Source organism: Xenopus laevis, chromosome 2L (genome assembly GCF_017654675.1).
Source record: "Xenopus laevis strain J_2021 chromosome 2L, Xenopus_laevis_v10.1, whole genome shotgun sequence".
NCBI lineage: Eukaryota > Metazoa > Chordata > Amphibia > Anura > Pipidae > Xenopus > Xenopus laevis.
Window position 1 is genome coordinate 181465839 of NC_054373.1, and position 26575 is coordinate 181492413.

Consider the following 26575-nt stretch of genomic DNA (forward strand, 5'->3'; position numbering starts at 1 on the left):
TCGGCTGCCATCGGGGACCAAGATGTTATAGTGGGGCCCAAAGATGACAAATGGGCCCCGGTGCCCCCGTCCCTCCCCCGATGGCTGCCTCAGGTCTTCAGTTCTTCCAGCCTAAGGAAAGAGAGTTCAGTGTTAGACATGGAGCAGGTATGTGTATAAGAATTCTGAAATTCATTTCCATTTACAATTTTATCAATATCATATTTTGTTACATGACTTTTTTTGGTGCTAATTTAAAGGACAACTATATCTATAAGAACATTTTCTCCTGGGCTTCTCTCCATAAAGCCAACTATAATAATAATGAGCAATGTCCTTACCTCTTTGCAGTTGTTTTGCAATGCTCCTCTTCACAGCTGCTTCATCACACAGGTTGCTGATAAAGGGGTGATGGAGAAGCTGCCGTGCGCTTGGTCTTTTTGCTGGGTTTTTCTGCACGCATTCTTGGATGAAGAAATTGAATTCTTCACTCCTGGAAAATGAAATTGAGGCAACGTTATAATTACTCATACTATAAATATAACATTTTATGAAAAGTTCATGCCATTAAAAGACTGATACCCCCTTATTTACTTTATGGGGGCCCCATTGACTCCATTGAAAGTGCCCTGGTTTGTGGCCGTTTGTTTGGCAGACCCTCCCTTTTAAAAGTAGTCGGCGGGGGAGGATTTAGCACAATTGTAGAACCAGGGCCCAGGAGAAGTCAACGTAAAGAATTACTATTAAACAGATAAGATCCCTTTTTATTATTAAGTTGACTTGAGCAAGTTAGGGACCACCATGTGGGGTTACCTTGATGTGGTATGGTGGCTTAACTAATCTTATGATCATGATTTTAGAACAAAAAACCCTGTTCTTTTAAAATTTATATGTATTTATGTATTTATTTAACTTATTTAGATCTGGTATAAAATTCTTAAAAATCAGCCATAGGTGGGCACCCACAACCCCCCCCCCTTCTTATTAAAAGACTGAGCCCTGAATATCCCATATGTCTCCAGTCCTAGCACAGAAGTCGGAATCTGCTTTCAACTGCCCCCCCATGGGGATGTTGCAATTTAGGGAGGGGGCCAGATTATACTTTGCATCGGGGGTGGGGGGCCCAGGGGGGTGGTGGGAGGCCCCGGGCCCCCCAGTCCAACACTGTATGTCTCCCTATTTATAGTAACTTGCTGACAGTCCTTTGGTTAATCTTCAGTAAGTCTCCTTTACCATAACTTCTCCCTTCCCTATTTCCCCTCCTCTTTCACCCTGACTCTCTCTTTTGCCCACTCCCTTACTCCCATGTCAATTTCCCACCCTCTCCCTCACTCCCTTTTCCTATTTGAGGGGAAATCACTCACCATTTGTCCCAGGTTGGTCTTAAAGCAGGACCAAAAAGAATCTGGTTCATCAGCTGATGTTTACTGAGCTGTCTGTATGCTAAAGGATGTAAGAAAACAATATATAAGAACATGCTGACAATCCCACCATTTATTTCATATCTATAGTCTGTGTATAAAGGGTTCGAGTTATCACTATTCTATGTGACATCACATAAATACTCTCTGACCTTGCGGGTAACAATTGTTTTTGGATTACGATACAGACACAAGAGTTACTTACGGAGATAACCTTCTACCATTTCCAGGGCTGACACTCCCAATGACCAGATGTCCGCCTAGATGTTAAAATATGGGGGGAAAAGAGAAATATTAGAGTCGATTCTGCACAGGGAATATTAAACGAATTCCATCAAGCGATTATTCCGATGTTTCTGTTATTAATCCCCCTGACAGCGGTACTATGTGTAACTGAATAACATATTCATTATAATCATGTCTCTCTGTACTCACATAAAAATACATTTCAAGGGAAAATGACTGAAGCTTGTATTGCTAAATAACTGCACTAAACAGAGAGAATTTTTATTTGACTCGCAGTGTTGGACTGGCCCATTGGGAGACCAGGAAAACTCCCCGTGGGCCCAGGTGTTTGTGGAGCCTCTCGCTTCTAACCATTTGGCCTATTTCATGGTCATTCCCTAGACTCCCTAGACTAGGAGAATAAAGAGGGTGAGAGAGGAGAGGAGTATAATATTTTGGAAAGTGGGCCCTAAACCTCAGGTTTTCTGGTGGGCCCCTGGTATCCCAACCCAACACTGCAGAGTGGAACTGTAACTAACTCCAAAAAGCATCAGTAATTGCATGAGGCTGGTTCCTAACATTCCTGTTCCCTGCACTTAGAATCCATTCCCCTCACTCACTTCTCCCCTCTCATAGCAGGGGAACCACTTTACAACTCTGATTTCCCTCTTATGAGAGAGTTCTGTGAAATGAGTGAGCAAAACATTGGCTGCACTTCACCATGAGTAGCCCATATAGATTTAACTAAAGGCAACAATACCTTGTGGTCATAGTCGAGGTTCTTCTTTCTCATACAGGCAAGTGCCTCCGGTGCCATATATGTTAGAGTTCCTTCCGTGCTCGAACTCTTCCTTCCCATGGTGGCGCATGAGAAATCACCTGGAATTGTACGACAAAAGCATGAATTCTAATGCTGAAGATACAGCCCAACAATAAACATGATGGTAACATGAGAATATTAGATCATCTATTTCGTGGAAAGCCTTAGCGCTGGGATTATTGTTTCTTCCCAGATTAAGGCTTCTCAAAGGTCTATTTGATCATTTCTACTCTTGTGAGACAGAGCGAGATAAAACTGACAGAGCAGATTGAACAATAAAACACCCTCACTCCTCATTCATTAAAGCTTTACAACATCCTCCCTTTATTCACATTCTAAGGGGAAAAAATAATACAAAACATAAAATCTAAATTTGCCATTTCAGACAAGTCAATGGGAGAGGCACATATCTCAACTTAAAAATTTTCGTGGTCATTGCTGGGTTTTAGGGAAGCACCGAATCCAGGATTCAGTTCGGTATTCTGCCATTTTCAGCAGGGTTCAGATTCGGCCGAATCCTTGTACCTGGCCAAACTGAATCCCAATCCTTAACATCATGTGACTTTTCATCACAAACTAAGGAAGAAAAAAACTTTTGACAAGCGATTTGGGGATTCAGCCAAATCCAAAAAAGTGGATTTTGTGCATCTCTACTGGGTTTAGATTAAAAATAAGACTTATTTATGGGTTTTGAGTGATTCTGGATAAAAGCCCAAAGAAATTGAGTGATGCAGACATTCTCTCAATTTTCTCGAGTTTTTCTGCTATCCGATTAAATCAAGTTTTTTGTTTTTTAATTAATAAGCTAATATTGTGCTTGTGAATTATGGTCATGGATCTTAACTAAAGTATGAGATAAATTTGGATTTCAGAAAAAAAAACCCTATAGGGGTCATTTACTAAACTCCGAATGCAAAAATCACGGACATTTATGGACTTTTAAAAAAATCCCACATTTTTCAGAATTTATTAAAAACTAAGGATGGAAAAGTCCACACCAGAAAATTCAGCATTTCAGACCTGTCAAGGTTACATATAAGTCAATGGCAGAAGTCCCAATGATTTTTTGATGTGCGTTGGGTTTTGTGCAATACCCCATAGTTTTTGGAGCTTTTGGGCAAAAAAACATAGGAGTTAAGAGTTTTCAGGTGAAAAATCTGAAAAAAATCAGAATTTTCTGGTGAAAAATCCCAAAAATTGTGATTTATTCCCCCAAAGCCAATTTTGGGAAAATGTAATAATAAATAAGCGCGATAAAGCCAATAAGATTTGATCAGTGTTTGCAGCAGAACATGTTGAGATGAAAGCAGACTTTGATAAATAACCCCCAAGTATCACTTACCAATCTTAACATTGCCGGATGACGTCAGCATTAGATTGATGGGCTTGATGTCATGATGGATGACTTCCACTGTCTCTAGGTGGCACAGACCCTGGGAATAAAAGTAAGAATATAAATATTTTCATAGCAAATTGAATATATTGTGAATAGTATGGAGGAGGTTTACGTGTGACATACCTTTATCACCTCTTTACAGATATAAGCCGTCCACTTCTCGCCCAAAGAATTGTTTTTCCTTCCGCTCATGAGGTCACGGATGGTCCCACCAGTGCACAGTTCCATAGAGATCTAGAAGACAAATAAAGAACATAAAGTACATATCAGCTACAATTTTATTGGGAATCATGGGGTCACAGCTCTCTCTCCTTACAATATGCAACTGTAACAATGTACCTATGTATTTGTGCAAATGTTAATATATATATATATATAGAAGTATCTAGTGCACATAACATTACACTGTGAGAAACAAAATATATAATAATCGGTGCTCATTGCCGGATATGGTTAAGCTTTGCATGAGGCAATACGGGTGTGTAAGAGCCTTCCATCCTATAGTTTACTATAAAATACTCTATATGCAGTGGTTTTAGCTTCTACTTGTTGTACCTTATGAGAGTTGCAATTGGGCTGTGGTTACATACATTGTGCTCTTTTTTACCAAGCTATTCCTATCTCCATGTAACACCAAAGCTTCTATTAATGCTCTTAATTGGAATATTGGGGCACAAAGGAGTATGTATGTGAATAAACATTGTCTTACCGATAGACCTTTATTCGGCGTGCTCCTGCGCGGGGCCCGGTGATAAAATGCCCCGTAAAACTTGATGACATTGCGGTGGCCGGTGACCTTCCGGAGGATTTCCAGTTCTTCTTCCTGGTATTTTTCATTCTAAATTCAAATAAAGTTAAATAAAATGAATACACTTACCATATAAAATACCCCACCTAGTTATGAAGAATTACCGCTTCTAAAAACGATCCACTTATTTGTATAGTTACAGGGTGATTAGGGATCATTTATAAAGAGCCAAAGAGAAGTGCACAAGCACTAAGGAGCACAACAAGCAGGACCCTTAGTGATTGGTCAGGGAGAGCTTTGGGGTCTCGCTTCACTCTGTACCCCACCTGCCAAAAGCATTAGGGCAGCTCTGTTTTGGGGTACAGAGGCCTGTGCCAATTTATTTTCCATGGAAGGCAGAGTATAAAGAACAATTTGTACCCTGCAGACTTTCATGATGTAAAAGACCCATATTGAGTTTGAGAAAAAAATGCACAACCATCAGGTGTAGGGGCCCCTAAGGAGAAAGGCCACTTGGGCCCCCCAGTCTGACCCTGCCTGGGAACTTGCCAGTATTTGGTCAGCATGTTCTACTTCTACTGATAATCATAACATTGGTGGAACCAAAGGCTTATTAGTATCTAATAACAGTAAGAGTGTGAAGTCATTACCTCCGGGTCATTGATGATCTTTATGGCCACTTCTTTTTGTAGGTCAATATGCCATCCCTGGAACAGAAGCAGAGAAAGAAGCTCCATCATGATTATGAACATAACAGTTTGGTAAAGCAACAGATATAGCGTGGGACTAGGGTAAGTTTTAGGGGCAGATTTATCAAGGGTCAAATTTCGAGGGGTTAAATACCTAAAAATTCGACCATCGAATGCAACAAATTTGAATTTGATTATTGAATTTGGATATATTTCAAAAAGTTGAGCATTCGTTGGATCGATCATCGATTGAACAATTTTTATTCCATCAAAAAACGATTTTTACTTCGAATCATTCAAATCATTCGAATTGATGGAATTTAGCCTATTCGATAGACCAAGTACCCAAAAAATTACTTCGAAATTTGAATTTTTGCATTCGAATCCTTCACCAGAGCTTAGTAAATCTGCACCTTAGTGTCAGACTAACAGACACACGACAAATACACAAAGGACAATATTGTAGAGAGTAAGACCAATGGGAAGAATTATAGAATCACTAAAATACGTGATATTGAATAAAATATCTCACCAGATGAACTCGACAAAATGGACCCTCTCCAATGACTCTTCCGATTTTTAGATGTTTCTCGGTTTTCTAAAAGGAGACATTATAAATAACAATATTAAAATAATGTAATACATTTATATGAGGAGCACGGGTGGGATAGGGAGAAACTGGAAGGGGTTTAAGTTAAGCTTTTAGGTTCAGCTTCTTTTCTGAAAATAGTCCAAAATAAACTACAATCTACAATTGACCTTATTTATCATTGAACAAACTCGATAAAACTGTTTTGGAAAAAACTAGAAAAATTTGTGTTATTGTGAAAAAAATAAAGAACTTTCTGGGATTTCTGCTCGAAACACTCAGCACAGACCATAAAATTCAAATTTGAAATGGGACTTTTGCCATTGACTTGTACAGGACCCGGCAGCTTGGAGATGACGTATTTTCAGATTCAGACAATTAGCAGCCTTGGGGGATAATAAATCTAGAAAAATTCCAGTTTCTCCAGTTTTTAGCAATTGGACTCCAATATTAATAACTTTTGCTTACCGGGAGTATCTTTGAGAGCGGAGTTTTGTTTTCCTCCTGGGGAAAGAAAAAAAGGTTTTTATCAGATGAGCTCAGTTTATTATAAAGAAAATGATGAGTGAAAGGCAGGTATTAATGCCGGACACCCGTGATATCTCCTAGTTAAGCCATTTGTGCTTCAATTACCTAAAACCTCCAGCTTAAAGGGGAGATTCACCTGTTAGTTAACTTTTACTATATTAAAGAATGGCTAATTCTAACCAACTTTTCATTATTCATTTATTTTCTAGTTTTTTTTAATTATTTGCCCTTTTCTTCTCTTTCCAGCTTTCAAATGGAGGGGGGAGGTCACTGACCTCATCTACAAACAAATGCTCTGTAAGGCTACAAATGTATTGTTATTGCTACTTTTTATTCCTCAGTTTTATATTCAGGCCTCTCAAATTCATTTTCCCAGTCTCTTATTAAAATCAATGCATGGTTGTCAGGGTAATTTGCACCCTAGCAACTCATTTTCTAAAATTGCAAACAGGAGAGCTGCTGAATAAAAAGCTAAATAAGTCAAAAACCACAAATAACAATAAATTAAAACTAAAGGCAAATGGTCTCAGAATATCCCTCTCTACATCATATGAACAGTTGATTCACAGGTGAACAACCCAATTAAAGAAGAAGCACATTATCCAAACGACTATATTTGTGCCCCTAATCAAACAGAGCTAAAGAGCAGGCTGGTTGGTTGTTATTTTGTGCCAAGTCATTTCTGTTTAAACTGTCATTGATCACTGAGCAGGAATTTGCTAAATAAACTGACCTGATTCTTGGTCTTCAATGCTCAGGATTGAATTATATAGTAAAAAAACTTGAATTTGTCATCTTTACCATTCAGACTATAATAATTAACCCCCATAATGTGTAGCCTTACAGAGCATTTGTTTTTAGATGGGTCAGTGACCCCCATTTCAGAGCTGGAAAGAGCCAGAAGAAGAAGGCAAATAATTCAAAAATGGTTAAAATATAAACAATGAAGATTAATTCGAAAAACTGCGTAAAACTGGCCATTATGTAACAAACTAAAAGTTAACATGAAACTGAAACGACCCCTTTAAGAGAGAAAATGAGAAAATATTGGTTTTGTGAGAATATGATGAGTAGAGAATATGATGGAATCCATCTCATTTCTTCCATTATAGTTTTTTACTCTTTGATTATTTTCTGCTTACCTGACAGTGGAGGAAGTTGATGGATTGGGTTGGTGGTTGGGGGAGTTGATGGAATTCTCCCCTCGTGCTCAATCACTTGTTCTTCCTGTTTAACACAGAAAATAAAGATCAGGAAAAATATTTGCTATTTTTCTCATAATTCCAGCACAATTGTGGCTGCACTCCAAGGGGGACATTTACTAAAGGTGAAGTGGCTAATGTTAGCGTAAATTCGCTAGTGGGATGTCATTTTGGCACTTAATTGGCGTAATTTCGGCAGAGAGATAGACTCTAGTGCAACTTCGCCCTCTAACGCCAGGTGAATTTTTGGTAGTGTTACTACGCAAATTCACTAAGTTTTTGATATTACTGAACGTTAACTCTATCGCCAGACTTGCCTTCCCACCTCAGACCAGGCAAAGTGCAATAGAGTAGATAGGACTTCCTCAAAAATTAGTTGAAACATTTTCTAAGTCCCAAAAAGTGCTGGCGTTTTTTCCTATTTAAAGGGGGATAGACTGAAAAAGATCACATTTTTTTGGAGTACCCTCCTTCCCCCTACATTTACTAACATATGGCACCTAAACTATACAGTGGGCACATGTTGTAGGGCATTATAACAACTTATATAATTTTATTAAGGTTCCCTGGCCTTGTGTAGTGTAATGTATTTGGCTGCAGCATATACGCCCATTGTACTTTAACTGCACACCGTATGCTAATTAGCCAACACTAGCGCAAATTCAAACTGCTGAGCGTAATTTTGTTGGGGTCATTTTTACAGCGGTCGTTACCCTGTGCGCAACTTCGGATCTTCATAAATTAGCAGTTTCCAGGCAAATCTACACCTGGCGAACTGTTGTGATGTGCGCAAAGCCGGAGCTGGCGAATTTTCACTGGTTACTGAATTTGCCCCAAAGTTGCATCTGCTGCAATTGCACATGATCATAACTACAGGTACAACTGAGCTTCATTTAGAGCCCCTGTGTATTTGGAATTTAGTTATGGGGGAACAGGGGCCTACAGAGGAGTTTGTGTGATTTGATTGAATAGGGGCCTGAGTTGGGGCAAAAATAAGTTTAAAGGGAATTAAGTTATAAATGAGCTCAAACCTGAGCACTTTCCTCCGGCTCCTCCTCATTTCCCAGATCCTCTTCCTCTGGGCTTTCCTGGCTGGTGTTGGTGCCAGATGATTCCTGGTAAATAGAAACAATTAGTGAGGCATCTATCAAGGTGAAGTGATTAAAAGTATCATTAAAGGCAATTATTATCACATGCATTTAGCTCCTCTAAAGAAGTGGTTTAGAATTTATGGGGGAACAGGAGCCTATAGAGACGTTTGTGAGATCTGATTGGATAGGGGCCTGAGTTGAATCCAGGATTCGGTTCGGGATTCGGCCAGGATTTGGCTTTTTTCAGCATGATTTGTATTTGGCCGAATCCTTATGCTCGGCAGAACCGAATCCAAATCCTAATTTGCATATGCAAATTAGGGTCAGGGAGGGAAATATTGTGACTTTTTGTCATAAATAAGGAAGTAAATTTGTTCTCCTTTTCATACCTAATTTGCATATCCAAATTAGCATACGGTTCTCAGCAGAGTTTTTCGCACAGAATTCGGGGGTTCTACCGAATCCAAAATAGTGAATTCAGTGCATCCCTATTAAAAACATGTTTTATCACATCTATTCAGCTCCCTGGGGAAACTATTAATATTAGTATTTTATTGGTTTTGTGAGATCAACTCAGCTGAGTAGAGAATATGATGAAATCCATCTCATTTCTTCCATTATAGTTTTTTACTCTTTGATTATTTTCTGCTTACCTGACAGTGGGAGGAAGTTGATGGATTGGGTTGGTGGTTGGGGGGAGTTGATGGAATTCCTCCCCTCGTGCTCAAATCTTTGTTCTTCCTGTTTAACAAAGAAAATAAAGATCAGGAATAAATATTTGCTATTTTTCTCATAATTCCAACACAATTGTGGCTGCACTCCAAGGGGGACATTTACTAAACGGTGAAGTGGCTAATGTTAGTGTAAATTCACCAGTGTGATGTCATTTTGGCACTTCACTGGCGTAATTTCGGCAGAGAGATGAGATAGACTCTGGTGCAACTTCGCCCTCTAACGCCAGGTGAATTTTTGGTAGTGTTACTACGCAAATTCACTAAGTTTTTGATATTACTGAACGTTAACTCTATCGCCAGACTTGCCTTCCCACCTCAGACCAGGCAAAGTGCAATAGAGTAGATAGGACTTCCTCAAAAATTAGTTGAAAATTTCCAAAAAAAAGTCTCAAAAAATGATGGCGTTTTTTTCCTATTTAAAGGGTGAAAGACTAAAAAAGATAAAAGATTTTTGGAGTACCCTCCTTCCCCCTACATTTACTAACATATGGCACCTAAACTATACAGTGGGCTCATGTGTAGGGCAATATAACAACTTTATATAATTTTATTAAGGTTCCCTGGCCTTGTGTAGTGTAATGTATTTGCTGCAGCATATACGCCCATTGTACTTTAACTGCACACTGTATGCTAATTAGCCAACACTAGCGCAACTTCAAACTGCTGAGCGTAATTTTGTTGGGGTCATTTTTACAGCGGTCGTTACCCTGTGCGCAACTTCGGATCTTCATAAATAAGCAGTGTCCAGGCAAATCTACACCTGGCGAAGTGTTGTGATGTGCGCAAAGCCAGAGCTGGCGAATTTTCACCGGTTAGTGAATTTGCCCCCAAGTTGCATCTGTTGCAATTGCACATGATCATAACTACAGGTACAACTGAGCTTCATTTAGAGCCCCTGTGCATTTGGAATTTAGTTATGGGGGAACAGGGGCCTACAGAGTAATTTGTGAGATTTGATTGGATAGGGGCCTGTGTTGGGGCCAAAATAAGTTTAAATGGATTAAAGTTATAAATGAGCTCAAACCTGAGCACTTTCCTCCGGCTCCTCCTCATTTCCCAGATCCTCTTCCTCTGGGCTTTCCTGGCTGGTGTTGGTGCCAGATGATTCCTGGTAAATAGAAACAATTAGTGAAACATCTATCAAGGTGATGTGATTAAAAGTATCATTAAAGACAATTATTATCATGTGCATTTAGCTCCCCCAAGAGCTCTTAGAGACGAGCGTTTTTAGCTGCGCTTCCCTGTGCTCCAGTTTCATGTGTTCAGCTGCAGGGGAGCGCAGGAGTTGATGCACTGAATTCTTTTCACTGGGGCTGTACTCACAGAGATGCATGTAAGTGAGGAGAGCAGGTTGGGACACAGCATGTTGTATTTTTCCTGCGTTTGGCACTTACATGTGTCTGTGTGAGTACAGCCCCATTGAAAACAATTCAGTGCATCTACTCCTGCGCTCCCCTGCGGCTGAACACATGAATCTGGAACTCAGGGAAGTGCAGCTAAAACACTCATCTGTAAGAGCCCTAAAGAATTTGTTTGGAATTTATAGGGGAACAGGGGCCTACGGAGTAGTTTGTGTGATTTGATTGAACAGGGGCCTGAGTTGGGACCAAAATAAGTTTAAAGGGAATAAAGTTATAAATGAGCTCAAACCTGAGCACTTTCCTCCGGCTCCTCCTCATTTCCCAGATCCTCTTCCTCTGGGATTTCCTGGCAGTTGTTGTTGCCAGATGATTCCTGGTAAATAGAAACAATTAGTGAGGCATCTATCAAGGTGACGTGATTAAAAGTATCATTAAAGATATTTATTATAAGAAGCATTTGGCTCCACTAAAGAAGTTGTTTGGAATTTATGGGGGGGAAGTTATGGCTGATGATATTGCCAGGCTCCACTATTGACTCCTGGTAAATAGAGAGACACCACTTGTGTAACATCCAGGTGAGGTGCTTAACGATATCAATAAAAACATGTTTTCACATCTATTCTCTAAGTTGCATCTGCTGCAATTGCACATGATCATAACTAAGGGCACAATTGTGCTTCATTTAGAGCCCCTGTGCATTTGGAATTTAGTTATGGGGGAACAGGGCCTATAGAGGAGTTTGTGTGATTTGATTGAATAGGGGCCTGTGTTTGGACCAAAATAAGTTTAAATGGATTAATGTTATAAATGAGATCAAACCTGAGCACTTTCCTCCGGCTCCTCCTCTTTTCCCAGATCCTCTTCCTCTGGGCTTTCCTGGCAGTTGTTGTTGCCAAATGATTCCTGGTAAATAGAAACAATTAGTGAAACATCTATCAAGGTGATGTGATTAAAAGTGTCATTAAAGGCAATTATTATCACATGCATTTAGCTCCCCTAAAGAAGTGGTTTAGAATTCATGGGGGAACAGGAGCCTATGGAGACGTTTGTGAGATCTGATTGGATAGGGGCCTGAATTGAGGCCAAAATAAGTTTAAATGGTTTAAAGTTATCCTAAAAATGCATTAGTCAGCTCTTATTGAGCTCCACCTGGCTGATGGTATTGCTCCGCTCCTCTACTAGTGGTCTATTTCTCCTGGATGATGCTATTGCCAGGTTCTACTATTGACTCCTGGTAAATAGAGAGCGAGAGAGACAGGGGCGATCATGGTCCCTCCGCTGCCTGAGACAGCTGCAGTTGCTGCCGCCCCCCTCCCCCAGAAATTCATCTCTTAAAGAACCAGGAGAAGCATTTTTGCTGCCCCTGGTACCTAGTGGGGCACTGCTGCCTGAGGCGACAGCCTTAACTCGCCTCATTGGTGAAGCTCCCCTGGAGAGAGACCACTTGTGTACCATCTAGGTGAGGTGCTTACAAGTATTATTAAAAACTAGGGATGCTCCGAGTCCAGGATTTGGGATTCGGCCAGGATTTGGCCTTTTTCAGCATGATTCGGATTTGGCTGAATCCTTATGCTCGGCAGAACCGAATCCAACTCCTAATTTGCATATGTAAATTAGGGGCAGGGGGGAAATATCGTGACTTTTTGTTACAAAACACAGAAGTAAAATATTTTTCCCCATTCATACCTAATTTGCTTATCCAAATTGGGATATTTTTCGCACATGATTCGGGGGTTCTACCGAATCCAAAATAGTGAATTCAGTGCATCCCTATTAAAAACATGTTTTATCACATCTATTCAGCTCCCTGGGGAAACTACTAATATTAATATTTTATTGGTTTTGTGAGATCAACTCAGCTGAGTAGAGAATATGATGAAATCCATCTCATTTCTTTCATTATAGTTTTTTACTCTTTGATTATTTTCTGCTTACCTGACAGTGGAGGAAGTTGATGGATTGGGTTGGTGGTTGGGGGGAGTTGATGGAATTCTCCCCCTCGTGCTCAATCACTTGTTCTTCCTGTTTAACACAGAAAATAAAGATCAGGAATAAATATTTGCTATTTTTCTCATAATTCCAGCACAATTGTGGCTGCACTCCAAGGGGGACATTTACTAAAGGTGAAGTGGCTAATGTTAGTGTAAATTCGCCAGCGTGATGTCATTTTGGCACTTCACTGGCGTAATTTCGGCAGAGCGATAGACTCTGGTGCAACTTCGCCCTCTAACGCCAGGTGGATTTTTGGTAGTGTTACTACGCAAATTCACTAAGTTTTTGATATTACTGAACTTTAACTCTATCGCCAGACTTGCCTTCCCACCTCAGACCAGGCAAAGTGCAATAGAGTAGATAGGACTTCCTCAAAAATTAGTTGAAAATTCCCAAAAAAAGTCTAAAAAAATGATGGCGTTTTTTCCTATATAAAGGGTGAGAGACTGAAAAATATCAAATTTTTTTGGGTACCCTCCTTCCCCCTACATTTACTAACATATGGCACCTAAACTATACAGTGGGCACATGTGTAGGGCATTATAACAACTTTATATAATTTTATTAAGGTTCCCTGGCCTTGTGTAGTGTAATGTATTTGCTGCAGCATATACGCCCATTGTACTTTAACTGCACACCGTATGCTAATTAGCCAACACTAGCGCAAATTCAAACTGCTGAGCGTAATTTTGTTGGGGTCATTTTTACAGCGGTCGTTACCCTGTGCGCAACTTCGGATCTTCATAAATTAGCAGTTTCCGGGCAAATCTACACCTGGCGAAGTGTTGTGATGTGCGCAAAGCCAGAGCTGGCGAATTTTCACCGGTTAGTGAATTTGCCTCCAAGTTGCATCTGCTGCAATTGCACATGATCATAACTACAGGTACAACTGAGCTTCATTTAGAGCCCCTGTGTATTTGGAATTTAGTTTTGGAGGAACAGGGGCCTAAAGAGCAATTTGTGTGATTTGATTGAATAGGGGCCTGAGTTGGGACCAAAATAAGTTTAAAGGGAATAAAGTTATAAATGAGCTCAAACCTGAGCACTTTCCTCCGGCTCCTCCTCATTTCCCAGATCCTCTTCCTCTGGGCTTTCCTGGCTGGTGTTGGTGCCAGATGATTCCTGGTAAATAGAAACAATTAGTGAGGCATCTATCAAGGTGACGTGATTAAAACTATCATTAAAGACAATTATTATCATGTGCATTTAGCTCCTCTAAGGCTCTTAGAGAGAAGCGTTTTAGCTGCGCTTCCCTGTGCTCCAGTTTCATGTGTTCAGCCGCAGGGGAGCGCAGGAGTAGATGCACTGAATTCTTTTCAATGGGGCTGTACTCACACAGACACATGTAAGTGAGGAGAGCAGGTTGGGACACAGCATGTTGCATTTTTCCTGCATTTGGCACTTACATGTGTAGGTGTAAGAACAGCCCTATTGAAAAGAATTCAGTGCATCTACTCCTGCGCTCCCCTGAGTCTGAACACATGAAACTGGAACTCAGGGAAGCGCAGCTAAAAACACTCATCTGTAAGAGCCCTTAAGGATTTGTTTGGAATTTTTAGGGGAAAAGGGGCCTATGGAGTAGTTTGTGTGATTTGATTGAATAGGGGCCTGAGTTGGGACCAAAATAAGTGTAAATGGATTAACATTATAAATGAGCTCAAACCTGAGCACTTTCCTCCGGCTCCTCCTCATTTCCCAGATCCTCTTCCTCTGGGCTTTCCTGGCAGTTGTTGGTGCCAGATGATTCCTGGTAAATAGAAACAATTAGTGAAACATCTATCAAGGTGAAGTGATTAAAAGTATCATTAAAGACAATTATTATCAAATGCATTTAGCTCCCCTAAGGGTAAGTGCACACAAGGAGATTCGGGGAGATTTGTCTCCTGGCGACAAAGAGCTGGTGACAATCGGGCAACTTCGGGCGACTTTAGAAAACGCATCACCGCGTGTGCTTTAGTACAGACGATTTAACATTATAGTCTATTGGAAAACACGCTGAGGGAATTCTGGGCAATTGTCGCCAGCTATTTGTCACCAGGAGACAAATCTCCCTGAAACTCCTTGTGTTCACTAACCCTAAGGGCTCCTAGAGATGTGTCTGTGTGAGTACAGCCCCATTGAAAAGAATTCAGTGCATCTACTCCTGCGCTCCCCTGCGGCTGAACACATGAAACTGGAAATCAGGGAAGTGCAGCCAAAAATGCTCATCTGTAAGAGCCCTAAAAAATTTGTTTGGAATTTATGGGGGAACAGGGGCCTACAGAGTCGTTTGTGTGATTTGATTGGATGAGGGGCCTGAATTGGGACATTTCAGTTTAAAAGTATCATTAAGGACTTTTATTATCACATCCAGTAACTCCCCTAAGGAATCTTAGAGATGAGCATTTTTAGCTGCGCTTCCCTGCATTCTGGTTCCATGCATTCAGCTGCAGGGGAGCGCAGGAGTAGATGCACTGAATTCTTTTCACTGGGGCTGTACTCACACAGATGCATGTAAGTGAAGAGCGCAGGTTGGGACGCAGCATGTTGTATTTTCCTGCATTCTGTGCTTACATGCATCTGTGAAGTGCAGCTAAAAACACTCATCTGTAAGAGCCCTAAAGAAGTTATTGGGAATTATGGGGGAAAGGGGCCTATGGAGTAGTTTGTGTGATTTGATTGGATAGGGGCCTGAGTTGGGCCAAAATAAGTTTAAATGGATTAAAGTTATAAATGAGCTCAAACCTGAGCACTTTCCTCCGGCTCCTCCTCATTTCCCAGATCCTCTTCCTCTGGGCTTTCCTGGCTGGTGTTGGTGCCAGATGATTCCTGGTAAATAGAAACAATTAGTGAGACATCTATCAAGGTGACGTGATTAAAAGTATCATTAAAGACAATTATTATCACATGCATTTAGCTCGGTTGGGGATTCGGCCAGGATTTGGCTTTTTTCAGCATGATTTGTATTTGGCCGAACCCTTATGCTCTGCGGAACCGAATCCAAATTCTAATTTGCATATGCAAATAAGGGTCAGGGAGGGAAATATTGTGACTTTTTGTCACAAATAAGGAAGTAAATTTGTTCCCGTTTTCATACCTAATTTGCATATCCAAATTAGGATACGGTTCTCGGCAGAGTTTTTCGCACAGAATTCGGGGGTTCTACCGAATCCAAAATAGTGAATTCAGTGCATCCCTATTAAAAACATGTTTTATCACATCTATTCAGCTCCCTGGGGAAACTACTAATATTAATATTTTATTGGTTTTGTGAGATCAACTCAGCTGAGTAGAGAATATGATGAAATCCATCTCATTTCTTCCATTATAGTTTTTTACTCTTTGATAATTTTCTGCTTACCTGACAGTGGAGGAAGTTGATGGATTGGGTTGGAGGTTGGGGGGAGTTGATGGAATTCTCCCCCTCGTGCTCAATCACTTGTTCTTCCTGTTTAACACAGAAAATAAAGATCAGGAAAAAATATTTTTTCTCATAATTCCAGCACAATTGTGGCTGCACTCCAAGGGGGACATTTACTAAAGGTGAAGTGGCTAATGCTGCGTAAATTCACCAGTGTGATGTCATTTTGGCACTTCACTGGCGTAATTTCGGCAGAGCGATAGACTCTGGTGCAACTTCGCCCTGTAACGCCAGGTGAATTTTTGGTAGTGTTACTACGCAAATTCACTAAGTTTTTGATATTACTGAACGTTAACTCTATCGCCAGACTTGCCTTCCCACCTCAGACCAGGCAAAGTGCAATAGATTAGATAGGACTTCCTCAAAAATTAGTTGAAACAGTTTCTAAGTCCCAAAAAATGCTGGTGTTTTTTCCTATTTAAAGGGTGATAGACTGAAAAAGATCAAATTTTTTTGGGGGTACCCTCCTTCCCCCTACATTTACTAACATATGGCACCTAAACTATACAGTGGGCACATGTGTAGGGCATTATAACAACTTTATTTCATTAAGGTTCCCTGGCCTTGTGTAGTGTAATGTATTTGCTGCAGCATATACGCCCATTGTACTTTAACTGCCGTATGCTCATTAGCCAACACTAGCGCAAATTCAAACTGCTGAGCGTAATTTTGTTGGGGTCATTTTTACAGCGGACGTTACCCTGTGCGCAGGAGCTGGCGAATTTTCACCGGTTAGTGAATTTGCCCCCAAGTTGCATCTGCTGCAATTGCACATGATCATAACTACAGGTACAACTGAGCTTCATTTAGAGCCCCTGTGTATATGGAATTTAGTTTCGGAGGATCAAGGGCCAACAGAGTAATTTGTGTGATTTGATTGGATAGGGGCCTGAGTTGGGACCAAAATAAGTTTAAATGGATTAATATTATAAATGAGCTCAAACCTGAGCACTTTCCTCCGGCTCCTCCTCATTTCCCAGATCCTCTTCCTCTGGGCTTTCTTGGCAGTTGTTGGTGCCAGTTTGTTCTTCTTGCACTGGTTCCTCCTGAGTAAGAAAGATAACGTTAGTCATTGGATAAACTTACTAGAAGACAAATGTGCCTTTTATAAAGTCAGTGAACACAACTTCAGGAATAAAATAATTTATATTTCATCTATGTTGAGTGTTTCTGGACTACTTACTTGGCAGCTGGTAACGCCAGAGGTCTCGGTTGTTTCCTGGTTAAGAGAGAAAAAGTCAAGATTACAAATGATCTTCGTTTTTTAGAGAAGAAGTATAAATACTCGGTCTGTCTGGTTTGTTCTTTTTTAATTACTTGGCTGATGACTTGGCCAATTTCAATTGGTTGTACCTGGATAAGAGAAAAAAAAAATCAGATCCATAAATCTCTATAGTATGTACAGAGTAGGGGCAGATTTATTAAGGGTGAATTGTAAATTTGAATTTTTGAGTTGGATTTTTGCTCACAAATTTGAGTTGGGAATAATCCAAACTTGAATTTGGATTTGAGATGTATCATACATTGACCCTGGGAACAATTTAAATTTTACTGTCTGCCACCTAAAACCTGCCATGTTCATGTAGAGCTCCAGTGACCCATTTTAAAAAGTCAATAGCCTTCCTGACATTCAAGGTTTTTTTCAGCGAAAAAACTCGATCCAAGTTTAGTGAAATTCAATTTGCGTTTTTGGGTCAGCAATATTCTTTTGAGTTTTAGACTTTCAAGTTTTTTCTTAAATATCCCCCCATTTGAGTTGTGAATATACTCATATTTATTAGAGTAAAAAAAAAAAAATTCACTGAAACTCTCAATTCGACCTTTGATAGATCTACTACCAAGTGTTTAATGGAAATCATATTAGATGCTAATCATGTCCATTGCGCCCAACCAACTCTGCCTGCATCAATCCCAATCTGCTTTCCTGACAGATCCCATGAGAGTATTACCAGTTTATCCTGGTTAAGAGCAATGGTATAAGAGACAGATCACTGCTCTCCTCTAGGAATATCCTGATGTCACAATGAGAGGGCACTCAACTAATAATACTTATATTAAAACAGTGGTTGGAAGTTATGGAGCTGGTCTCAGTAGCGAGAGATTTGGCTGGGGGGCTTACACTTAAGGGGGTATTTATCAACACTGGGCAAATTCGCCCCTGGGCAGTTAACCATGGCAAACAATTAGATTGCTGCATTCATTGTTCTACTTGCAGCTGGCTTTAAAAAGCTAATCACTGATTGGTTGCTATAGGTAACTGCCCAGTGGCAAATTAGCCCAGTGTTGATAAATGAGCATCACGGAATCTAATCTAACAACTTTGATAATCACAGTAATGATGGAGATAGGGAATAAAGCGATATTGTCATGGGAAAACATTTTTTTTTCCAAATGAATCAGTTAATAGTGCTGCTCCAGCAGAATTCTGCACTGAAATCCATTTCTCAAAAGAGCAAACAGATTTTTTTTATATTCAATTTTGAAATCTGGAAATCGGGCTAGACATTTTGTCAATTTCCCAGCTGCCCCAAGTCATGTGACTTGTGCTCTGATAAACTCCAATCACTCTTTACTGCTGTACTGCAAGTTGGAGTAATAACATCCCTTCCCTTCCCCCCTTAGCAGCCAAACAAAAAGAACAATGGGAAGGTAACCAGATAACAGCTCCCTAACACAAGATAACAGCTGCCTGGTAGATCTAAGAACAACACTCAATAGTAAAAACCCATGTCCCACTGAGACACATTCAGTTACATTGAGAAGGAAAAACAGCAGCCGGCCAGAAAGCATTTCTCTCCTAAAGTGCAGGCACAAGTCACATGACCAGGGGCAGCTGGGAAATTGACAAAATATCTATCCCCATGTCAGATTTCCAAATTGAATTGCTCTTTTAAGAAATGGATTTCAGTGCAGAATTCTGCTGGAGCAGCTCTATTAACTGATGTGTTTTGAAAAAACATGTTTTCCGATAACATTTTCCCTTTAAAGGGGTGGTTCACCTTCAAAACACTTTTTTCAATTCAGTTGTTTTTAGATTGTTCCCCAGAAATAAATACTTTTTTCAATTACTTTCCATTATTTATTTTTTACTGTTATTTTTATTTTTACTGTTTTTCCAAAATCTAAGTTTAAAGTTGAACGTCACTGTCTCAGGTGTTTGAGTCTGGCAGCTCAGTAATTCAGGTGCAGACGCTAAACTGTTACAATTTTACAACATTTCATTGATACATTTCTCAGCAGCATCTCTGGAGTATTAGCAACTATTGTATCAAGTCTAACAGCTGCCTGTAATGAAAGCCAGAGATTCTGCTCAGCAGGGACAAAGCCAAGAAATGTATCAACTAAATGTATCCATTTAGAACAGTTTACAGGGTCGGCGACCCCCCTCCCAGGGCTGCTTCTGAAGGTGAAAAATGACACTTTACACTTCAATATTAGAAAAACCGTCACACATAGAAAATAGAAAGTCGTTATATCTGGTAATCTATCTGAAAACAACTAGTTGTTTGAAGATGAATCACCCTTCAAAAAAGGACTGTATGATACCAACTCCTTTACTGCTTACCAGGCAGAAGCTTTCTGTTGGCTCTTCTTCTTCTTGTGTCTGAGCCTGTTTAAGGAATAAAAAGGCATTAGTTTATAAAATTAAAGTCCTAGCACCCAAGGCAAGTTATCACTAAAGGTGAGTGCATGTTTAGTCTTTGGAAAAGTGCTTTTGAGTAGATATAATTGATTTTGGATCGTAAGTTCTTTTGGACAGGCCCCTCTTTACCTCTTGTGTTGGGTATTGGTTGTATCTTTTCTTCTATGGTTAAAGAATACACCAATATATTGTACAATGCTGCAGAATATGTTGTTTTATAAATACATGTTATTAATAGTAATAATAATAATAACTAGATGGTGTCGTTTCTGAAGAAACCACAAGATGTTGGCTTTGAAACGCAAGAGGTGTTGGGGCCAGTCGCCACTGGTGCATAGAGAGTACACAAAGTTGGTAGAATCTGGTTTAAAACTGTGAAAATTGAAGCAGATCAAATTGTACCATTAAAATCAATCCAAAAATCTGATTGGCTGTTTTTGGCTCCACCCACTTTTAAAATTTGAATCCCAGTCCCCCTGTGACCGACTGTGCCAAGTTTGATGCCCCTGCCATTAACTGTGAAAGAATGGCAGCAACTTATATATTGACATTGATTAGCAATAGGTAACATTTGATTGGCTGTTTTAAGCTCCACCCAGTTTTCTGAATTTTCACCCCAGTCACCCAGTCATGGTCTGTACCAAGTTTGGGGCCTCTGGCTTTAAAACTGTGAGAATGGCAGTATTTGAAACTTTTACATTGAAGTCAATAGGTAAAATCTGATTGGCTGTTATTGGCTCCGCCCACTGTTCCTAAATTTTGACCACAGTCGCCCAGTGAGTAATTGTGCTGAGTTTGGGACACTTGGCATGGACGCCGTAATAATAGCAGCAATTTGGCGTTTTTCATTAAGGTCAATGGCTGAAATCCGATTGGCTGTTGTTGCCCCGCCCCCTTTTTTCCTAATTCTGAACCAGAGTCACCAAGTGACTAACACTTTAAAGGTTTCGGAATCATGACATTTAACATGTGAAAATGGCAGCAATTTTATGTTTTTCTATTGAAAATCAATGAATGACATTTGATTGGTTGTTGGTGGCTCCACCCACTTTTCCTAACTTTGAAGTGCAAACACCCAGTGAGCACATTTGTGATATTCGAGGTCCATGACATAAATAACCTGCAAATGGCAGCAATTTAAATTTTTCCCATTTAAATCATCAAAGAAATCTGATTGGTTGTTTTTGGCTCCACCCACTTTTCCAGATTTTGATCCCGGTCCTCCAGTGACCAACTGTGCCAAGTTTGAGGACCCTCCCATGAACAATCTAAGAGCATAATTGTACTCCTAAAACTCTGGGAGGAGTAGCGTTTAGAAAATTGCTAAAATTTCATTGGCTGTTGGTAGCTCCGCCACTTTGGAGTGCCCCCCCAAATTTTCCCTGTCAAAGTCAATACGAAAAAAGGCGTCTTCAGTGGTCGGCCGCACGGGCGCAGTGGGTGGGATCGCTTACTAAAGCACAAGCAACGTACTTTGCTATAAGGCGAATAGGTGTGGAAAGTTTGGCGCTTGTACCCCTAAAAATGTAGGAGGAGTAGCGTATAGAAAATGGGGGGGCGCTAATAATAATAATAATAATAAGGATAAATAAATCCAGGGTGTGTGCAGGGAGGCTAAGGGGCTACTCTATTCTTGCCAGGAGAGAAAAGGAGAAATAATGGAGAAATGTGGCAGTTTGAGAAGAACCCGACCAAACCGTCAGTATCGTTTTCTTTAGGATCAGTAGGAAGTGGAAATGTATCTGGTGCGGCTTTATCAAGTGTTTCTTAATGAAGCTGAATATAAATCTATAGGTAAGTAAATAACATGGTCTAAATAATGGCAAATTGTCTTATTTCTATTTCTGTTCTACGATTCTTCTCTGCTTACCACAACGATTTCATTCTGATCCAAAGATTCAGTTGATTTGATGTTTTTTTTCTGTTGAAGAATGAAAAAAAAGTTTGTATCACAAAATGAATCTGCAAATAGGCAACAAGAATTCACTAGAGATATAAGGGGGTTATTTACTAAAACTCAAATGTATCTCGTATTTTTATTTAGCCAAGTTCAACCAAACTCCCATCCCTGATTTTATCTTATTTATCAATTAGACTCTGAAATAAACTAAATAAAATTGAGCAAAAACCTGGATCGTAAGAATATTTTGGATGTGGCTCTCAATTATTTGGGCTTATCACCAAAAAACCCAAAATTTTCCAGATTATTGGACAAAACCCAATGCAGATCACGATATCTTCAAATTGTAAAATGGACATTTCCTATTGACTTCTGCATGATCTCGATAAGTTTGAGATATCAGATTTAATGACGGAAGGGTTTAATAAATCATGAGTTTTTTCTCTCTAAAAATTTTAGTTTTTGCCCAAAGAACCTCGGCCTTAAAAAAATTTAGTTTAGTCAATAACTCCAGGAAAAAAAAATCATATATATGTATATATAATGAATATAACCACATTTCAAATGTACTTAATTATACTGCTAGGGCAAGTAGGGTAAACTCTACATTAAGGGGCATATTTATCAAGGGTTAGAAAAATGTTTTAAAAAATCAGAAATTAAAAAAAGAATCATTTAAATAAAATTCCACCAAATGGCTCCAAACTGATTGTAAGAAGCCCACATGGGCTAAAACACCAATTTGGCAGGTTGAATATTCAAATTTGAATTCTCAAAGTGACAGTACATGATAAATTTCAAAATTCTAATTAATTTCAAATTTTTTTAAACTTGAATCGAATTTGGACTATTCCATAGTCAACTTACACTAAATAAACTCGAAATTCTAATTTAAAAATTCTAATTTTTAATTCGAGGCTTGATAAATCTGAACCTAAAATTACAATACATTTATATTTTCTGAACAGAATAAACTATGCCTTTAAAGGCCAAATTTATCAAGGGTCAAAGTAAAAATTCAAAGTAAAAAAATTCAAATCATGAGCTATTTTTGTGTACTTCGACTAGGGAATAGTCCAAAGTTGAATCGAATTTGAAAAAAATTATAAAAATGCAAAATTTATCATGTAACTTCGCCTTCAAGCATTCACCATCTAAAACCTGCCAATTGAATTGCTGCTTTAGCCTATGGGGGACCTCCTAGAACCTATATAGAGTAAATTGGTGATACTTCAAATTGAATTCAATGAAATACAATCTTACTTTGATTCAAACGATTTGAATACAGTCTATTCACCCGCAGGAAAAAAACCTTGATTTTTTAAAATAAATTTTGGTTGGTCTTTTTAAAGTTTTTCAAAGTTATAGGAGTTCAAAAAATCTCCCATTACTGCCTATTTAACTTGATAAATCTGCCCCTACGTGTTAGAGGCCTATTAATAGAATTAAAATTTGTTTAGTTTTAGAGATTGTCTCAAGCTCAACCATGGCGTAACTACTGTATATATAGAGGAAGACTCCCCACTTCCCCAGACCAGGGGGTCTCCTTTAAGGAGAAATCTCCCCTCCCCCAGCGACTTTCCTAATTGAGAGCTGGGGGACTGACAAAAGCTGCCGAGCAGGTGGGGCGGCTGTGGGGCCCCTGTTAAGATTAAGACTATGGCATCTTACAGCAGCCCCTCTGGCATTTGCCACAAGCTATAGATTGCCAGTCTGGCCATGACATTTTTGGTCTGGCACCTTCCCTCCATGAAGGTCACAAATGAAATGGATACAGTAGAAAGAAGCGAGTCCTTACCTTGCGAAAGCAAGAAAAACAAGATTTGATTCTCTTCCACATTTTGAATGTAGAAATTTCTTTCTATGGAGACAAAACAAAAACATCACATTAGTCATCTCTTCCATGCACAATACCTATACACATATATATATATATAGAGAATGGATAAAATATCAGCAGCAAATGATGGTAGGCTGGACCACGTACAACACCACAGTTCAAAATCCTGTAATTCTAACTTACTCAAGACACCACTAAGGGGCAGATTTATCAAAGGTCGAGGTGAATTTTTGAATGAAAAAACTTTCAAGCTATTTTTCATGTACTTCCACTAGGGAATAGTCCAAATTTGATTTGATTTTGAAAAAAAATCAAAAATTCAAATATAGAAATTTATCATGTACTGTCTCTTTAAAAATTTGACTTCCACCATTAGCCATCTAAAACCTCCAAATTGCTGTTTTAGCCTATGGGGGACCTCCTGGAACCTATTTGGAGTCATTCGGTGGACCAAAGTTTTTTGGGGAAAAACTTCGAATTGAATTTGATCGAATGTGATTTTAATTAGATTCATAAAATTTGAATCCAGCTGAATACAGACCTATTCTATTAAAAACTGACCTATTCGCTCCAAAAAAAATACAACTTAATTTGGTTGATCTTTGTGAATTTGAATTTTTGCAGATTCAAAATTCGACCCAAGATAAATCTGCCCCTTAAATATTCAATTTGACCCTTGATAAATCTGCCCCTAGACGTTCAATTGTTTTCTTAAAAAAACTCCCATTTGAGTTTATTGCGCATATTTGAATTTATTACAGTAAAAAAATTCACATAGATACTACCTTTGATAAATCTGCCCATAACAGTCTTATATTCCAATTAGTACCAGTGTTAAAATAGTTTTGAAATATGTTCTCCTTCTAATATCAGGAGTTGTACTCACCTCAGTCGTCTGAAAAAGAATGAGAAAATCTGAGCTGCTGCTTGAGACCTTAACTCTGCCTATTATGACATCACACTGTGCATTGTGACATCACAAAGGCAGCCCAGGTGTGGGCGGGATCATATTACAAGTGCGAGATTCCCACCATTGTGACATCACACGTGCAACCCGTGGTGGGAAATGTAGGTCAGTGATGTAGATAAAGGTTGGTGGGTTGAGTGGATTCCAAGTGAAGTATAAGTGTAATAAATATTTAATGGATTTCATTATCCACAAGCCCCCACCTAAAATAAAAGTAGGGAATGTGGCAATATTGTCTGTAGCGCTGAGCCCCAAGGTGATGGCACCCAAGAGAGACCCCCACTTGCCCCCAACCCCCGCTCATCCCCCAGCATCCACCTGCAACTTGTGCACCAAATCCCCCCACAGCCAGACAGCAGTTGATGAGTTGAGGGGGGGGGGGGTTGAGTGGGCCAGAGCTACAGAAGGGCCAACATTAGGCAGACATAAGAGGTACATCTCATGCCTCGTACTCCCCAACCATTGCACCCCTAACCTAAATATCTGCCTCTTCTGCCCACCCCTAGTTCCAGCCCAGATTTTGTGTTTCTAATATACAGTGACCAAGCGCAACAGACTCCTTCAAAATCCTACTAACAAATTCTAAATGATTCCCAGTAGCACCAGCAGTGTCTAAGCCCCACAGTAACAGTATTTATAACATTCCTTTTGCTCATATTTGTACCCAACGATCCCGACTTGTACTCACCTCAGTCTCCTGACAAAGAATGAGCCAATCTGGGCTGCAGCTGGACACCTTCATTCTGTCCATTATGACATCACATGACATCACAATGACATCACCTAGGCAACAAAAGTCAACAGAAGTACATAATGATTGGTGGGCGGAGTTATAAAATACACTGGTGAATTAATGCCATAAAGAAATGATGTATTTGACATAACCCAATAAAGTGTAAGCTCTTCATCCCACTAAGCGATTAGACAGCACAGATGTCTCTACTGTTACTGTATAACTCAATAGAACTGTAGCCTGTGTATGTTTATACCTTGTAAATCACTGAGTACAATTGTGTCGCTATAGAAGTAAATTCAGAAATACTTGATAATAAACTGATTTCAATTGATATCAACACTTTATTGTTACAACTTGTTGTCCCAGCATTTTACTACATTGCCAGTGTTGTAGGAAATTTGGGGTTTTGCTGAAAATGTGACACTTTTCCCAGTGTAAAAGGGATTCCCCATGGAGTAGTAATAATGAGCTTTAGTAACTGATCTAATGCTCCCATTCTCCTCTCTTCTATCTCTCCTATAATATGGATATGGCTCCTATCAGCCAAAAATGGCTTCCACCCCCACAGCTGTGGCTAATTCAGCTCCCACTCTGGATGGGGGGTTCCCACAAATATGATACCTAATGAAAAAGTTAAAGTATTTTGCATATTTTTATAGAGGACCTGTTATCCAGAATGCTCAGAACCTAGGTTATTCTGGATAAAGGATCTTTCTGTAATTTGGATCTTCATACCTTACGTCTCCGTAGTTTGGAGCTTTCTGGATAATAAGGTTTCTGGATAACGGATCCCATACTTGAATGGCTTAAAAATATTTCTGGAATTAAAAGTCAATTTGAAAATCTATAGAGTTATAAAAAGTCATTTAGTTTTTGTGCTTAGGGACTGACCAAAATAATAGGTGTAACAATGTGACTATAAGTCCCAGTTCATAATCAGGTGATTCTTTTTGCTTCTGTTAATAGAATAGTTTATTCCATTTACCCACAAAACATTTACAGAATTGTTTTCCTATTTGTAACTGTGCGGAACTAGAAATAGGATCATTCCTGAATCATCACTATGCTATCTATACTATCTATGGACTGGGGCTCAGGTAGTAAGTACAGGGCCCCATTGCCCCAAAAAACTGAGATTTTTCATAGTCCGCCAATTGACTCCAAATAAGTTCTAGGAGGTCTCCTATAGGCTAAAACAGCAATTCACCAGGTTTTAAATGGCGAATGGTCAAAGTTTTAAAGGGACAGTACATGATAAGTTTCAATATTCAAATAGTCTAATTTTTTTCTAATTCAAATATAATTTTGGCCTAT

At 39.4% G+C, this 26575-nt stretch overlaps 1 protein-coding gene and 1 long non-coding RNA gene across 2 annotated transcripts; both read right to left on the reverse strand.

Annotated features, from left to right (window-relative positions):
- Positions 1-74: 74 nt before the first annotated feature.
- On the reverse strand, positions 75-22669 carry LOC121399756 (traf2 and NCK-interacting protein kinase-like). The gene is made up of 19 exons (XM_041581318.1): positions 22663-22669; positions 21689-21828; positions 19741-19785; positions 17493-17528; positions 17359-17394; positions 17120-17221; positions 15500-15583; positions 12719-12805; positions 6336-6371; positions 5811-5876; positions 5240-5296; positions 4551-4679; positions 3965-4075; positions 3788-3878; positions 2386-2504; positions 1606-1660; positions 1344-1422; positions 321-472; positions 75-111 (listed from the first exon to the last, which is right to left on the reverse strand). Exons 1-19 carry the CDS (start codon positions 22667-22669, stop codon positions 98-100), a joined length of 1446 nt encoding a protein of 481 aa, XP_041437252.1. The 3' UTR covers positions 75-97.
- Positions 22670-23516: 847 nt separating this feature from the next.
- On the reverse strand, positions 23517-25815 carry LOC121400075. The gene is made up of 2 exons (XR_005965537.1): positions 25214-25815; positions 23517-23579 (listed from the first exon to the last, which is right to left on the reverse strand). It is a non-coding gene; the product is annotated as an uncharacterized LOC121400075 (long non-coding RNA).
- Positions 25816-26575: the final 760 nt, after the last annotated feature.